Raw genomic sequence first — 16,313 nt, forward strand, 5'->3', positions numbered from 1 at the left:
GTAGAGGGTGTTTGTGGTGCTCCTTAGAGCTGGGAGTCAGGAGAGCTGCATTCTATTCCCAGCTCTGGCACTGATTCTGTGTGTGAACTTGGGCAAGTCACAGCCCCGCTCTGTGCCTCAGTTTCCCCACTGTAAAACAAACCTCCCAGGAGGTTCGCTCGTGACTGTTTGTTGAGGCACTTGGAGGTCCCCAGAGGGAAGCCTGCAGAGGAGGCCAGGTATGTATCATGCTGTCCATGCAAGATTCCTTATTGCTGAGCACCTGCAGATGGGCTGGGTGCTTCACAGACACATCACAGAGGTGTTCCCTGCCCCAAGACCTAACAATCTAGCTAGAGCTCTAGCAAGGAGGAGGAATAGGGGCAAGGACGGACCCCCATCCAACCCCAGTGTCCTTCGTAGGGGAAGGGTGCTTTCTTGCCCTTTGGTCACCAAGCTATGGCTTTGAGAGCTCCATTGCGATATCCCACTGGTGCTGGATAACTCAACTAGAGGGTCTCAAAAGTGCTCGAGGGATATAAAGCCCTGTGGATATCACAAGGGATCTGACCAACATTCCTACCCACCCACACCCGCATCTGTTCTCCTGGGGCCTAAAATACAAGCATTGCCCCCTGATTCTGGGTTACATTCCCCCCGTCACCCCCCGCAGGCCCTCTGCAGTGAGAGTGCTGGCTGCTGGAGGGGGTACGAAACTGGGTAGCACTGCCATTCCATGGGGATTGAATCCAGTTCACCCTCCCAAGGGGAGAAAGTCTGGCCCCATTGAAGTCAAGGGGAGCTTTGCCATACGAGGGAGTAGCTAATGGAAGTGGGGAAGCATCCCTCATTCAGCCAGGGTGGAGGAGACGCTGGGGGGGCATGTCCGTTCAGACAAGTTCAGTGCCCAAATTGGCTAATGAATGGGGATAAATGCCATTTGGATCCTGGCTTTGTTCGGGGATTTTAGTTATAATGATTACTCATTTTTCCCCTTTCTTATCTTTTCTCCCCCTTTCACTGTTCTTGTCTTCTCTTCCCTGTCACCATTCCCCCTTTCTATTAACACCTCTGTCTCTTTTGCCATTTCTCATACCTCTTGGCATGACTTCCCCGCCCCCGTTCCCATGACACCACCATCCTCACCCCCTCTTTGCACTCTCTCATGCTCTCTCTCTCTCCTCCCTCCCGTTTTTCACTTATCCCCACCATTCCCTCTGTGTTTTCACACCTCACTGCTCTCTCATCTCCAGAATTCGGGCACCAAGGACTATGATGTCCACTATGCAGAGCTGGACACATCCGCTCTGGCCTCATCACCCAGCCCCCGGAGCTCCATCCAAGCTGGCGGAGACCTAGTCGAGTATGCAACCATCCAGCCTAACTTACGCTAGCGCATGCCACTCTAGGCCTTTCCCCTAAGATTCTGGCCTCAAGGTACACAAACGCACTCTCCTTTCTGTGCTCCTGGTGAAATCTGTGCTCCCCCCACCTCCTGTCACTTCCCTCCCTTGTGGAATGGTTTCTGTGGCATACTCACCTCCCCCCACCCTGCACCCGTGTGTCCATGGTGCTGCATGCTCCCTCTGGTCCTCGCGGGGCCCAGCCAGAGAGAACCGAAAGCAAGAACACTGTAGCCTCGCCTCTCCTGCATGCGGCTTGCAGCAGCATGATGCACCCGTCCTTTCGCTTTATGCCGTGTGGAGAGGTTGGGGGCAGGGCAGGTTGGATAATGTTTGCTTCTGGTTGGTTTTCTCCTGTCAAGCTAACATAGTTTGAAGTGAGGAGTGGGGTGGGGATCTTGGTTTGGGTTTCTGGTTGGAATCGCCTGGGTAGCCCCAAGCGAAGATGTGCAGAAGAGGAGGCCGAATGCCCCGGGACCTGTTGATAGAAGTTTTTCAAGAGCTTCCCCCATGCTTGTGGGCAGCTCCCTGGGTCTGTGCAGAGGAACGTGCGATACAAGGCAAGGTGGGTCAGAGGAACTGTAGTTACGCAGTGCAGAGGGAGAGAGGAAGGAACGAGCAAGAGTGAATGAGAAACTACTGGAGAAAATGAGATGTGAGAAGCAGGGGGGGAGAGAGGCTTGGGGACTGGAAGGATTAGTGCCCTAGAAATGCTGGACTAGTGAGCTAGATGAAAAAGAGAGAATGGGTCAGGGCAGGTAGCTTGGCTAGGAGAGGAAAGTGCTCTTGCCAAGGGGCACTCATCTGAGAAGCCAGGGCCTGGCTCTTTCTCAGCAGTGGAGGCAGCTGGGTCAGGCAGATGATGGCCACCTGCTCTGCATGGCCAGGAAGCCAGCCCCACTCTGTGACAATGCTCAGCTCTGCGGGGCATGGGAGGAGAGGGCATGTGTCCTGCCAGCAAGATGCTCCTGCTGACACTCAGCCGGGGACATTTGCCAAGTGGAAATGCCCCCAGGCAGAGGGTTGGAAGAGGAAGAGTGTTGTTTTTTTTTAATGGCCTGCCCTCCCCTCTCCACCCATGGCCTCCCGCAGCCAGGGGGTGAAAAAATCCAATCATCATGGACACTGCTGCTCGCCCACTGCCAATCGCTCCCATGTTTGTGTGTGGGAGAAAGTTGGTCTGTAAGAGTGTGGGGGGGAGGGAGAGAGAGAGAGAGAGTGTGTGTGTGTGTGTGTGTGGAGATGCCCTCCCTGCAGCCAGTCCACCATCTCTAGTCTCTTTCTGCACCTTGCCTAGGTGTGTGTGTTTTATATTATCAATAACCCCTGCCCCTGGCTCACAAGGAGTGGTTTATCCTGTAATAGAACAGGTCTCTGCTCTTCTTTAACCAGCTTGGGCGAGACACTGTGTCATTCTCCCATCCAGTCTTTTGTCAATAGTTCACAAGCTGCGTCTCTGCTCTTTAATTACCTTTTTCCCTGCTTCATCTGTGTCACACACTCCCCTCAGCTGCAGTCTTTGATGCCAGGGACCATGTCTGGGCCCAGAGAAGAGGGTGCCCTCTAGAGATTGTGGGCATCCTCACCCAAAAACCCCAGCTCCAAACACCCCCCACACTTTTGGGGGATTTAAAAGATGGAGCCTAATTTAGGTGGCTCAGGGCCATCTCCAAACTCCTGTGATACCGTAGGAACTTCCCGCTACCAATCAAATAAAAGAGTTTCCCAGGCCCCCATTGAAAGGGTTCTAGTGGCTGCATGGATGTTTGAAGCTAGGACATGGGCTGGAGGAGTTGCAGAGAGCGATACGTAGGGCCAGGGTCATCCTGGGTGCAGCTATGCCAATGCAATGGAATTACACTGGGGCTTAAATTTGACTTCAGAGTTAATTCATCCAACTTCTCGGCGGCAGAGCTCTTTATGGCTGTGCTTTAGGGGTTTCTCTGCAGAACGAGGCATGGAGAATTTCTGGGCATGCAGAAGATGTCCTGGTTTCCATTAGAAAGGCCCAGCTCCAATGGACCCTCAGCCAACTGGATTGCCTAAGGAATGCTTTTCCTTTGCTTGGAAGGCTCAACCCTCTGTAGGGCAGCAGACAGTGGGGCTAGATGCTGAGCTGTGATCTGGAATTGGAGCACCATCCAAAGATCACTAAGGCCCAGGAAGGTCCAGCGTTCCAGTTCAGCCATTAGACAGAGGAGCCTGAGACAGGAAGTTTGGATCAGGAGTCAGACACCCTCAATGTCCAGATCTCACGTCCCTGCTCTGCCCTGCCTCTCATTGTGAGCAGAGGGGCAGAACTTGGCCAGACACAGTTTGGATTTGCAGAATCCCAAAGCAGGGTTGTTTGGATCTAGGTCCCATTACATCTAGCTTAGTTCAGGAAATGGTCCCGGTCGTCTCCAGCTGATGATGACAATTTGAGGCAGGCAGTGGGAGCGGATGAGTCCCCAGGATCTCTCAGGTCCCCTTCACCTTTATCCCCATCCATGGTGGATCACTCCATCTTTCCAGACAGCAGAGAAATCTGGAGACCACCAAGTCCATGGCTGGGACAAACAGATCAAGAGAAATAGGGGGCACGACCCCTTCCTTTCCTCCTCCCACCTGCTGGAGGACTGAGCCCAGCTGGCCAGGGGCCTCAGAACCTGAACCCCGCCCTCCACTTCTGCTTCCAACCCCACCCCAAAAAGTCATCTCACACTTCAGCCTGGAGCAGTGGGGTTAGTGGGTGGTGTGGGCACAGCCAGCTTCACCGTGTAATGACCAGATCCATAGGAAGAGCTGGGAGGCAGCTGATAAATTAGCTAATGAGAGCCATATAATAATGAGCTATTATCCATGTGGCTCATTCAGGGCTGTGTATGGCACAGATAACCCTTCAATATGCAAATGCCACTGAGTGATGGGGAAGAGATGGGGAGTTGCTGGCAGGGAGGATTGAGACAGTCTGGCATACTTGGCGTCAAAGGCAAAGCAACCAGGACAGCCAGTATCAAGGGGTAGAGCAGCTAGGGAAGGTAACAAGGTATCCATAGGGTCCTCCTAAGGCAGCTGGTAGGCCAGCGAGGGCAGGTCACTGGAAGGGACAGAGGGGCTGTGGCTGTGATGGCACAGAAATGGAGCAGGCTGGGCAGCTGGCACAGAGGGGTGGGGAAGCTAGCTGCACAGGGCTTTGGGGAGGAGAACCGCTAAGAACTGCAGCCCTCATTATCAGGACCCTTTATCACAGGGGGAGGGAGTGGCTGTGACTGGCCAAAGCGAATGTCCATGTCCCACCAGTGGTCTTGGGAATGGAGTGAACTTACACCCCCGCCTACAGCTGCCCAACCTCGGCTCCCTGGGCCCGAGGCTCAGTCGTGACTCTCCACCTCCTGCTACCTTCAGCAGGATGGGAGCCTGGCTTAGAGCGTGGTCTAGCTGTGCCTCAGGTAACATCCCCCTTCTTGGGCAGCCTCCACTTGCCAGCCCCCTCCCGCCCTGCTGTGTGGGGTCAGGGGATCCCCTCACAACCGTCCTCTGTGCATGGGCTACAGCGAGCCCCAGGGAGGTGCGTCCATCTCCCATTCTCCTGACTCGGTCCCTAGAGCAGCCAGTGTGGCCCTGTCGTCATAGCCCTGCAAGGAAGGGATAGCCCTGCTCTGCGGTGGGCACCCCTTGGCAGTCAGACTTGGCCGACGGAACCTTTCAACCTGGCCAAACAGCTCAGGGACCATTTGTCAGGGGAAGGATGTTGGCAGCTCTCTCCTGAGCTGTGGTACCCCTGTGCCCCTCCTAGATGTCTGTCTCAGGCAACTGCCGCCTCCCCCTGCCCCTTCCTTTACTGTGGCACCACTCAAAGGGGGCAAGCTCACGCCCCAGGAGGAGATGGAAAGTCCCAGCCGCCAAGCAGAAGGCCCATGTCTCTGAGTCCCAAGGCAGACAGGGAAGGGAGTGGGCTGCTGGGTCGAGCGACTGAAGGGTGCAGGAGGTGAGGCAGGTTCTGCCTGAAAGAAGTAAAGTGACAGCCTGGCACTGCTTTAAATTTCCCCCCTCCTCCTGCTGCAGCGAGGGAATGCACTGAACTCAGGCCCCTCGTATTGGTGGATAGAGCGCACCCCGTGGGGCAGGGGACATGCTAAGGCTTTGGGATTGTAGTGGGGACTGCCTGGGGGGCTGAGAAGGCACGAGAGGGCAGGAGTGGGGGAGGGGGGAAGGCAAGGGGATGCACCCAGGGAAGGGGAAGAAGGTGGTGAAGGACAGTTAAGGAAGGGAAGTAGCTTTACCAAGGTCTGCTGGAAAATGCTACAAGGATTTGGACCCATTCCAGCCCTGGTATGTCTCAGCCACCAGGCTGGTTCCCTGCTCCTGTCACTGCACAACAGGACAGTCTGGGTCTCACCAGAGACAGGAGCTTCTGGGGCATGAGTCCCTGTAGGGAGAGGTCAGTCTGGGGTAAGGGCATCCCAGGCACAGGAGCACTTGGAGTGAGAGTCCCCATGGGGAGGGAACACTCTGGGGTGAGGGTATCTGCAGTGGCCGGAGTGACTGTGTGAGTGACTTGGATGGGTGTGGTCTGCCTGCCACCCTCCCACAGACCCCCTTGGTTCCTTGTGCTGGAAGGAGCCCTGTAGAGCCCCACAGTAGCCAGTAGGTAAGTGTCTGCCGCTGGCCTTGCCCAGAGCGGACGGTAACCTCTCTCTCTTGCGGTGTCTTGCCCGTGTCCTGCGCGCAGAATGAGGATCAAGGTCTTCGTAGACGTAACGAGCGAGAGTGGACAGTAAGTTTCTGGGTGTTTTTTTTTTTTTAATCCTGTTGGTTCCGCTGTCAGTTTAGCACAGGTGGGCGGTGCTGGGTCATCAGCCACAGATGCTGGGTGCCTGTATCCAACAGACAGGGAGATCACGGGTCACGGCACAGCCAGCCACCCCACACAAACCGTGCCAAACCAGCCCTCCCCTCGGGGCAGGGTCGAGCTCCGACTCCATGGACAATTCACCTCGGCCTACTTGCTGAGATGGAGAAGGAGGCCGATTAGTGCCACTGGAGCGATGGGTTTGTGACCACCCACCCTCTGGGCTGAGACCAGCCAACTCATCTCATGCAGGGCACCAGACATCCTTCCCTACCAATCCAGGCTGGATTCTAGACAGCCAGCCGGAAGGCTCCATGTCCCAGCCCAGGCCCCTCAGCTACCATTACGGGGATGGAAGGTGGATTAGGTCTCTTGAATCCAGCCCTGCCCTGGTGCTATAGGGATAGATTGGGTCCCAGCAGGTTATACAGCACCCACCCAGGCTGAAATGCAGAGGGTTCCACTGCCCAGGATTTCTTAGGGGCTGGCACCAACAGGCAACAGAGAAGATGCCTTTAATCAGAACCAGCCTCCCTCACTGTGACACGTTCCCTGCTGGGCTCTTGGTAGTGGCAGAGTTCTGGGCGTGATATGCTCTAGGCTGGCCCAGGAATACTGCTTGTCTCTCCCACTTTAAGGTGCCCCACCCCGTATCCCTCTCCCACATGCCCCGTATTGGGTCCTGCGTTCCTTCCTCTGTGGTGCACCACACCAGACCCTGCTTTCCTCCAACACACTCTGCACTGTCACTGGCACACTGCACATCGTTTGGGCTCACCAGGATCCCTGTAACCCACCAGGCTTCACATCTCAGATGTGCTCCTCACCAGGCTGGGGTTCACATTTTGACACAGCCTCCCATGGGGACGGGAGTCTCGGTCCCCTCAGCTCACCTTAAGGCAGACCCATGTCTTCGTGCCAGATGGCTGGCCTCCGTGTATTCCTCCCTGCTGGCTGCTAGCTCCCACAGTGGCATGCCGTGCTGCACATGGCATCTCAGTCCAGCATGCCCTTTGTCAGCCATTTCTACAGCACCTGATCCAAACCTATTCTTCCTACAGGCTCAAGAGCCCTATTGGAGGCGCAGGCAAGATCCATGCTGCAATCCAGGGGGGGCCAAACCCATCCCTGGCGAAATGAGCAGAGCTGAATTTCCACCCTCTGATACTATCCACCCTTTGCAGCTTTCGAAAGGCAGCTGCAGACTAATCACAATTTTCCCTTGCTGAGGGGCTGCCAGACAGAGGGGAAACAAGCGAGAGATTCTACTGTGGACCCCTGCCCTCCTTCCCCTCTGCTCCCACCCGAGCTCATAACCTGACCCCTTGCATGCCCTCGCATGTTATAGTTATGCTGAGCAGGGATCCCAGGATAAGGTGAGAGGTTTGAAAGCAGAGATTTACCCACCCTTTACCCCTTCCTTTCCCAGAGGATTCTTGTGCTGCAACGGGAGGCTGTTCTCAGAGATATAAAGAAGGGGAGCGTTCTCTAATCCATCTTGGGAGGTCTTGCCTTGTCTTCCCGGGGTGGGGGATTTTCTTGCCAGCACAAGGACAGTAATCCACCAAATCCAAATTTGGAAAGCCTCGTGGTTTCTCTGAAGGAAAAATAAAGCCGGTCATGTGGTGCTTTGAAAGTGTAATCTTCCCGCAGCAAAATCTCCCCACTCAGACACAGCGTGCGCTGGGGTTCACTTTTTATGGTTTTATTTAAAAAAAAAAAACTCCTTCACATAGAGAATTTCCTGTCCCGTCCCTGTTGTGTGGATGGCTCAGATCACGAGACAGATTCCAAGACCCCAATGTGTCAGGAGGAAATGAAATCAGCAGACTCCCAGCCCTGCTGTCCAAGTACCAGCAGGCCAAGAGACGGGCCAGAACCAGAACCTTAAATGTGAACCCCTTCATGATAAAAGGGGTTGGATTTGAATCCACAAATCCAGGCTGCGTCCAAGAACAGTAGAAGCCAGTTTCCCAGTTCCATTTTAGTAATACTTACCTTTGATGGTGCTTTTCATCCATAGCTGTCACAGTGCTCTACCAATTACTATATATCTGTTTTACAGGTGGGGAAACTGAGGAATGGAGAGGCATAGTAACTTGTCCAAGGTCACCCAGCAGGCCAGTGGCGGAGTTAGGAATAGATCCTCCTGGTCTCCTGAGTCCCTGCCCATTGCACTAGCCACTACTGCTCTTTGGAGGCATCCAAATGGATCGTGATACTTCAGCACCATCAAAACACAAACCCCTGCCCCTATTCAGTGCAGGCCTTTCATTTCTGTCCCAGAATTACCTGTGCTCTGCATCCTTTTGGGGTCCCCCTCCCTTTTACAATCAGAAATGATGAACACCAGAAATCCAGCCTCTCAGCAGCGACAGTGACCTTGGCCAAGTGACTGAGGCCCAAATTTTTGAAGGTAATCAGTTGCCTAACTCCCACTGAAATCTGGGCCTTGTTCCCCACCTTTCAAGTAGGGTTAATAGCCCTACCCTGATGCCCAGTCCATTAGGGCACGTGAGGCAGTCAGATACTGCAGCAATGGGGCCAGATGAATACTTATGGTAGAGTTAGGGCTGGTCTACACTGAAAACTGACATTGGCCTAGCTCTGTTGCTCAGGGGTGTAAAAAATCCACATGTGCACCCCGAGACAGAGCTATGCTGACACCCCCCCTTGTAGACAGGGCTCAGTGAAGGGAAGAATTCTATCCACCTAGCTACCACCTCTTGGGGAGGTGGATTACCTACGTGGATGGGAGAACCCCACCCATCTCTGTACCTAGGGGCTATGCTGAAGCGCTCCAGCAGCAGAACTCTGCAAGGAATCCTGCAGTGCTGAGCTTCCTACGTGAATAATTTGTGTGTGCTCCTCATTGAGGGACTTGGCCCCTCCTAATATAAACCTCAGATCCACTCTCTGGGTCTGGATCCAAGAGCCCAAAATTGCTGCCTGGAGAGAATCAATTGCTAATGAGAACCCAGTTCTATTGGTTCCAGCCCCTCTCCCTGATCCTTGCAGCTATTATTCACTTATACGCAGTGTGGTGAGCAATCAAGGAGCTCTGATAGATAAGGTGTCAAACAAGCAGCAGCGCTGTGAGAATTAGCTAAAGTCTGTGCAGCACTTTGAAGATGAAAAGGGCTATAAAAGTGCTGAGGAATAAGTTTATAAACACAGTGGGGAAACTGATACAAGACACCAGTACTTTGGTAACTGCTTGAGTCTTAGATCTGTTTCCCAGTGCTATAGCTATCACCCAACCATTCAGTAATTCCCATTGGTAAGGATGCAACATGGTGTATATAGATAGCATCCCTTGCTAATAGCTGGTCCCCCTAAAGGGTAACAGCCTTCTCCTGCTAGTGCTTAGTAGAGTTGCTGTTCCAATTTCAGTAGTCAGGACATCCTGGGGTTCAAATCCTGTTTGTGGCTTGTAAGGAGATTAACTAAAGTTCAAGTCTTCTTTTCTAACATCCTCCGATGTTCCAGAGTAGCTGCCTGTAAAGGGGAAACAACTACTATGCTAACAAAGAATAATTATTGCATCTGTCCCATCCTCTAGCTATGGCTGGCCCCATAGAGGATGGAAGCCTATGGCTAATGCAGCTAATCTATTAGCTTAAATGGTAGTTAGCAGTACAGAAGATTCTGCGTTCAAATCCCAGTACAGGGGAGTGTTCCAAAGCAGTCAGTGATAATCTTTTGGGTGAGGCCAGATGGCACAGAACCCTCTCCAGATATCCCCCACCTGTAATTCTGTCTTTCCTGCTTCTGATTTTCATGGAAATGAAGTTAACCAAACATCAAGATCTTGGCCAATATCTTTCCACCTCCCATTCCCTCCTTCACCTGGGTTAGAATTCATTCCGGGCAAGGGATGAGCAGATTTATTGGTGATTACCAGGTCACAAGGGAAAAACAATTCACAGCGCTAATAACTATGCTTAGGGAGTGATTTTTCACATGCAAGAAGAGCTCCGAAGTGGGGCAGGGGGAGATGCTGGAACTAGAGTGACTGAGAAATTGAATTAGAGCATGTTATTCAAGCAAAGGCAGTTTAATACTAATCCACCAGGCTGTTTGAAATGGATGGCTTTTTGACACCCTACTTAACCAGTTTCTTTAAAATGATTTAAAATACATATCCCAGCTAACATAAGCATTATATGGAATTGTATCAGAGGTGAAGGCAGAGAGAGCAGACACAAGAGGTGGGGGAAAAATCATGTAGCAGCTAAATTTAATTAGCCATAATTTCATTTCAAACTTTGTTGGAGGTAAGTAAGGTTGCAGGAAAGACACAGAGGGGCAAGAGAGAGATTCAAAGAGCACTGGCTGTCAGAGCTGTTAATAAACAGAGTGTGTGCAATCCCCTGCCTGCCTGCTACTTGAAAGTGAGCAAAGTGACGAGCAGGCTTGGCTTCTGAATTCACAGGTTTAAGAAAGGTGTGAGGGCCCAGGGAGTGCTTTTTTCCCCCTAAACTCCAAAATCTAGTCTGCCTTGCTGTGGTCACATAGTGCTACCAAGGCAGGATGGCAGTGTTCTTGCACCCACCTTGCTTAGGTGGAAAGGTTGCCACAAGGTGGCTGATCTTCTGTTGTCCTGTGCCTTGGGGAATCTACACCTGTGCACAGTGCACTGGTGTGACAGCACACAATGCTGCCTCAGTGCCTACGCCACCATGTGCAATGCACGGCTCAGTCTGGGAGTGTCTTACACCAGGATAAAATGGCAATGCAAGCTGCAGGGCAATGGCAAATTGGGTCCAATGAGCTGGGCAGTGAAGGATCAAGCCCTGTAACTTGGCCATCTCTTGGCAATTGAGGATTGGTATTTGTAGTGGTGGGCAATAGGCAGCACATTTCAATCTGCAGTGGGAAGCCTCCAGTTTTTATGGGCCTTGTGAGGTTGATTTAGGTCCTAGCCCTGGGGTATGTCTCAGAATCCCTGCTCTGGGCTACATCACAATAGCTTTTCTGTCATTGTACTAGCCAATTACTAAGGCCACAGCATTGGCCTCTCAGCACAGTTCAGGGTCCCTAAATCAGATCCTCATTGTTCCTTGGGATCCTTCTCCAGATTATCAGCATTTTGGGGCATATCCCCATCAGATCCCCTGTGTTTCTCCTGATGCAATGCTCAGCTGTGTTGTGTTCCAGTGTCTTCCTGCAGCTCCAGCTCAGCAACATCCATCACCTGGCCATAAGACCCAGTTAAGGAAGCATGTTTCTAATGTCTCTGTGCTGTGCTAGGGTAAGCCACTCCTTTGCACCATGCCTGTCACCCAGCATGCTAATGAATCCCTCTGTAGGCCTAGTTCTGACATACTCATTTGCACCAAGCCTTGCACCCTACTCTGGCACAAATGCCTGTGCCACACTCCAGATGGGATTAAAATTATAGACCTCCTTGTCCACAGTGCCAGGGTTGTGCCCACCACTGCACATCTGTCCAAACACCCTTGCTACAAACATCTACATTCTGGTAAGGTGGGCAAACTCTGACCACTTCTTGGCTGGGAAGGGGTTAAAATCCTTGCTCAGATTGGGATTTCTGCCTCTGCAAACATATTGGCTCAGCTGGCAGGCATGGAAGCTAATGGCTTCTAGGTGAGGCTGCTCAAGGGTGCTCAGCAGCAAGTGCAAGGACTGATTAATGACCCTGGCTATAAAGAGGAAGGAGGAACAGCCTCTCCCTCCTTTACATGGGAGAAGGTGGATAGGCTGGGTTTAGAGCCCTGACAAGTTAGAGGTAGGCAAGGGAACTAGCTTGAGATAGGAGCATGTTCTATGGCAGCAGAAGAATTGCTTGTCTGATCAGCACTCGTTCTCCCCTGGTAGCTGTTCTCAGTCCCTGCTGTGTGAATGCTTGAGATCTGTGTGATAACAACCCCCTTTTATGTAGAGACCTGCTGGTTGGCCCTTGTGGTACAGATGCTGAGCCCTGGGTTGGGTGTGACTGGTCCTGTCCTGTAGGCCCTGGGCCTTGGGTTCCAGTCTTTCAATCCTTACTGACACAGCCACAGAAAAGGCACCAAAACAGCTGTGTGGCTGACACCCAGACCACATGGGGCTGCCAGGGGCCCACTGAGGCTCAGGGGGACTTTGTGTGGCAAACCTTAATGGACTTGTAGCAACTAAGGCTTGATTATGATCCTATCCATCTCCTGACTTAACACAGGATCATTCCCTGGTGCTTTAAATGTCTCAGGCAACAGGGTTCCTCCCCTTCTCCTGGGGAGACCATTGCACAGGCTCACTGGTTTTCCTGATGTTCAGCATAATCTTCCATCCCTTAATTGCAACCTGTTACTCCCAGAAGCCACCCATCCCCTTTCATGCCACTCCCTGGCCCCTGAAATTGCTTGGAGAACATGCGGCTCTCCAGGTGGTTTGCTGCCTCACACATTAGTTCAGCTTTGTAGAACCATCAATAAATCATTAGTGACATTTTGTTTTCTGGATATATATTATTTTTTAAAGGATTCTGGTGAAATATTTATCTGGGAACTGGCAGAGAGAAGGCTGAGAGGCTCTTTCTGTTCCTTCAGGCTTTTCCGCTTGAGGACCCAAATTCTAGCACTGAATGGAGCCATACTGGGGATTTCCAACCTTGGCAAGGGATGGGGCCAGGACAAAGTTGCATTTCAGCCAGGCCAAAAGCAAAGCCCATGCATAAAAAATGATTGCAGGCTGTTTTCTTCCTGGAGAGGAGAATGTTCCTTTCATCTAGGATGCTGCATTGTTTCATGGGAGTGTTGTGTTCTGGCTACCATGGGTTATAGATCCTACCGGTTCACCAGACAGGCAAAGGACTGTCAAAAAGATAATTCAGGGTGCTTGAAAACCCAAATGATCACAATTAGCAGGCTGGCCTGGGTTGCTTCCTTGACCCTCTCCTGCCTGTAGTAGCTCAGCATAAAACAAGGGGGGGAAACCATTGGAATAACCTGCCAATAGTGTAGGCAGCATTGATCTCTCTTCCCCTCTCATTACCTTGTCCTGATTTCCCCTGCCTAAACTGAGATGGGATTGGGGAAAAGGGAGGAGAATGAGCCAGAGTTTGCATGAATGGGGGTTGATGTGCATGCTCCTTGGATACAGGTGTGCCTGGCCAGTGAATGGCTCACTGTCTGGTGCTGCAGATAACTGCATCCATTTTGCAACAGCTTTAAAAGAACATGGGCCCGGGTGCTCAATATTTGATCAGGCTTTGTAGTATCAGAACCATGCAGAGACCCTCCCCCCGCTGCTCTGTTGTAGTCCAAACCTCAGTAGAATGGGGAACAAGGAATTTGGATAAAAGAGGCTTCAGACAAGTAAAAGGCTTGGCTGTATGTCTAATTTATGTTGTAGTAGCACCTGGGGCCCCAATCAAGGAGCAGAGCCCCATTTCACTAAGCAGTGGACCCACAAGACAACCCCTGCCCCCATGAGGGTGTGGAACAACAGAGATTTGGATGGGCAGGATTTGACAGTATTGTTTTTAAAAGCAGGGCCGTGTCTGAGAGCAAGAGCCCTCGTTTTTAGTGTGTGACACATCAAAACTGGCCCACTCGCTCCCTTGAGTTCCTTTCAGCAAATGAGATAGCCAGGAAGAACACCAGCCCCAGGGAGCTAGCCTCTGGATGGAAAACCAAAGCAGGAGCAGGGCCTCTTGAGCCCCACATGTAGCAGATAAGCCAGTCTTGGCCTAATTTAAAAGTGATCTTTTAAATGTGCTGAGACCAAAGAACAGGAAGCAGCTGAAGGCAATTGCCTATGACGTACTCAGGTGGTTGTAATTGTGCTTGGAATACAGAGAGATGTCCCCACTAGATGCTTCACCAAGATCAGCTTGCAGGGTTTCAAAACAATAGACAAGTGTGTGGGCAGGAAGGAATCATTCCAATCCACTGCCAGCCCCAAGGGAGGACATGTGAAGACTTTGCTTTTCCCTGGGGCACTGAGCATGCTGGTTCCGTCCCAGACACACAGGCTATGGCTACACTTGAAACTTCAAAGTGCTGCTCTCCCAGCGCTGCACGTAAACCACCTCCTCATCGGGTGTAGTTTGCAGCTCTGGGAGCCGCGCTCCCAGCGCTGCGGCACTGTTTACACTGATGCTTTACAGCGCTGTATCTTGCAGCACTCAGGGGTGTGTTTTTTCACACCCCTGAGCAAGAAAGTTGCAGCGCTGTAAAGTGCCAGTGTAGCCAAGGCCACAGATGAGCAGAGGGGAGGGAGCTGAGCATTAGCGGATGTTCTTTCCAATCATCCCTTTTGTTTTTCAGAAAACCCAGCAAAGAAAGATCTTGGCTATTTTGTACTAGAACAAGTGACATTTGATTGTCATTTGTTATTAACAACTGGGCAAAGCAATCACAACAAAAACCCAAGCACCTTGGAATTCAAAGGGTTTGCATTTTTTTCAGGGCTTGCAGAAAAGAACCAGATTTTGCAAAATATCTGAGCAGCACAGCATTCTTGTCCCTTCCTCCCTCCCGCCACCCCATAAGAAATGAACCATTTTATGGAGGAAAGATTGGGCCTGTTTTCCCACCTTGAAGGAAATGGTTTTGTGTCTGAGCCAAATCCATCATATTTTTCCAAATTGGACATTTCAGTTCTCAGCACTGTAGCCCCAACCCTGCAAACCTGACATACACAGTGTTACTCACGTGAGTAGTCCAGGTGATTTCAATTGAACTGCTCCAGTGCATAGAGTTAGAAGGATATGCAGGTTTATTTGAACAATAAACCATTTCACCCTCCATCCTGCAACCATACTTTACAAAGGAACATAGGCATAACCAGGCTGGATTAGATTCCAGGTCCATCTAGTGCAGTATCCAGTCTCTGACAGTAACTAGCACCAGTTGCACCAGAGGAAGGTGTGTAAGAATCCTGCATTAGGTAGATCTGAGACAATCTGTCGCACACACTAGGTCTTCTCCTAAATCCTTATAGGAGTAGATTGGTTTAAGCTCTGATGCATGAGATCTAGTACTGGTCCCAAAAATTTTGTTAGCGTTAACTATTTTAATTCTGGCTATTCTTATTGTCCGTATAAATATACACTCCTTTTTTCAGTGTTGCTAAGCTCAAGACCTCAATGACGTCCTGTGGCAGGGTGTGTCAGTCTGATTATGCACTGCATGAACAAGGATTTCCTTTGATCCGTTTTGAATTTTGCCACCTTTTAACTTCATTGACCGTCCCCGGGTTTTGTGTCATGAGACAGGAAGGACAGAAGCTCCTCATCTCCCTTCTGTACACCAATCTCTATTATCTATGCTTTTATCATGCCCCTTCTTATGCATTTCCTTCCTAAGGTAAATATTACACATGTGAATCATCCCATTGAAACTCACCTGTGTAAAATTAAGCCCTTGGGAAAGGATTTACAAGACTGGGAACAAAGTATGCAAATTTTCATGGGGAAAATGGGCATATTAAGGGGGTGAGGCAGAAATTTCTCAGTGCCAAAATGGCCCAGGATGAAATGTGAATAGTTTGTTTTTTGCAAAAAACCTGACAGAGCTCCATTATTTTCCCTGCCACTATTCATTATTTGAGGGTATCTCACAGGGAGTCAGAGAGCAGTGCCTGTTACTGCAGTTGAGCTCCATGATTCTATTCACTGACTTTGTTTCTTCTCCCAGAACTTTGGAAAGTGTCACTCAGAGATACCGGATGCGAGTGATCACCTGACCTGCTGTTGCTCACCTGAAGATCAATATCTGGAGAAAATACCCCATGTCTATAACCCCTTATCATACCTCCCAGAAGATCTGTATTCTCACCGTGCTGATGTCTCCTTTTGCTGCCCACCACCAGGTTCCCGGGCACCGCACATCTGTCCTAAGGAACAGTATGTTTAAAACAACAGCACACAGTCAAGCAAAAGCAAAGAAGCCAATTCTTCACATCTCCTGACCTTTCACATATTAACCAAGACCTTTGATTTGTCTCCAGCCATTGAGAATTTTTGTTTAGGTTTTCCTGTTTTTAAATCTTGGTGCAATTGTAATCGACATGATTAGGTTAAGCATCCGCCTGCTCATTAGTGCTCAAGGGAACTCTCTACCTTCATCTGTGTCATACACTGACATTTT

General features: G+C 50.9%; 1 protein-coding gene across 2 annotated transcripts in view; it reads left to right on the forward strand.

Moving 5' to 3' along the window:
* The window catches only part of NECTIN1 (nectin cell adhesion molecule 1), a 152,718-nt gene extending 136,769 nt beyond the window's left edge, over window positions 1-15,949 (forward strand). Inside the window, exons 9-11 of one of the 2 annotated variants that reach the window (XR_004373717.2) lie at window positions 1,233-1,416; window positions 6,097-6,141; window positions 15,861-15,880. Coding sequence is in view for 1 of the 2 variants with exons in the window: in XM_032780425.2 (XP_032636316.1) it covers window positions 1,233-1,373 (141 nt within the window). In the remaining variant the exon portion in view is untranslated. Of the gene's footprint in view, window positions 1-1,232; window positions 1,417-6,096; window positions 6,142-15,860 lie in introns of both variants that reach the window. The other variant, XM_032780425.2, reaches the window with a different exon arrangement.
* The last annotated feature ends 364 nt before the right edge of the window (window positions 15,950-16,313 follow it).

The sequence above is a fragment of the Chelonoidis abingdonii genome, chromosome 18 (genome assembly GCF_003597395.2).
Source record: "Chelonoidis abingdonii isolate Lonesome George chromosome 18, CheloAbing_2.0, whole genome shotgun sequence".
Classification (NCBI taxonomy): Eukaryota; Metazoa; Chordata; order Testudines; family Testudinidae; genus Chelonoidis; species Chelonoidis abingdonii.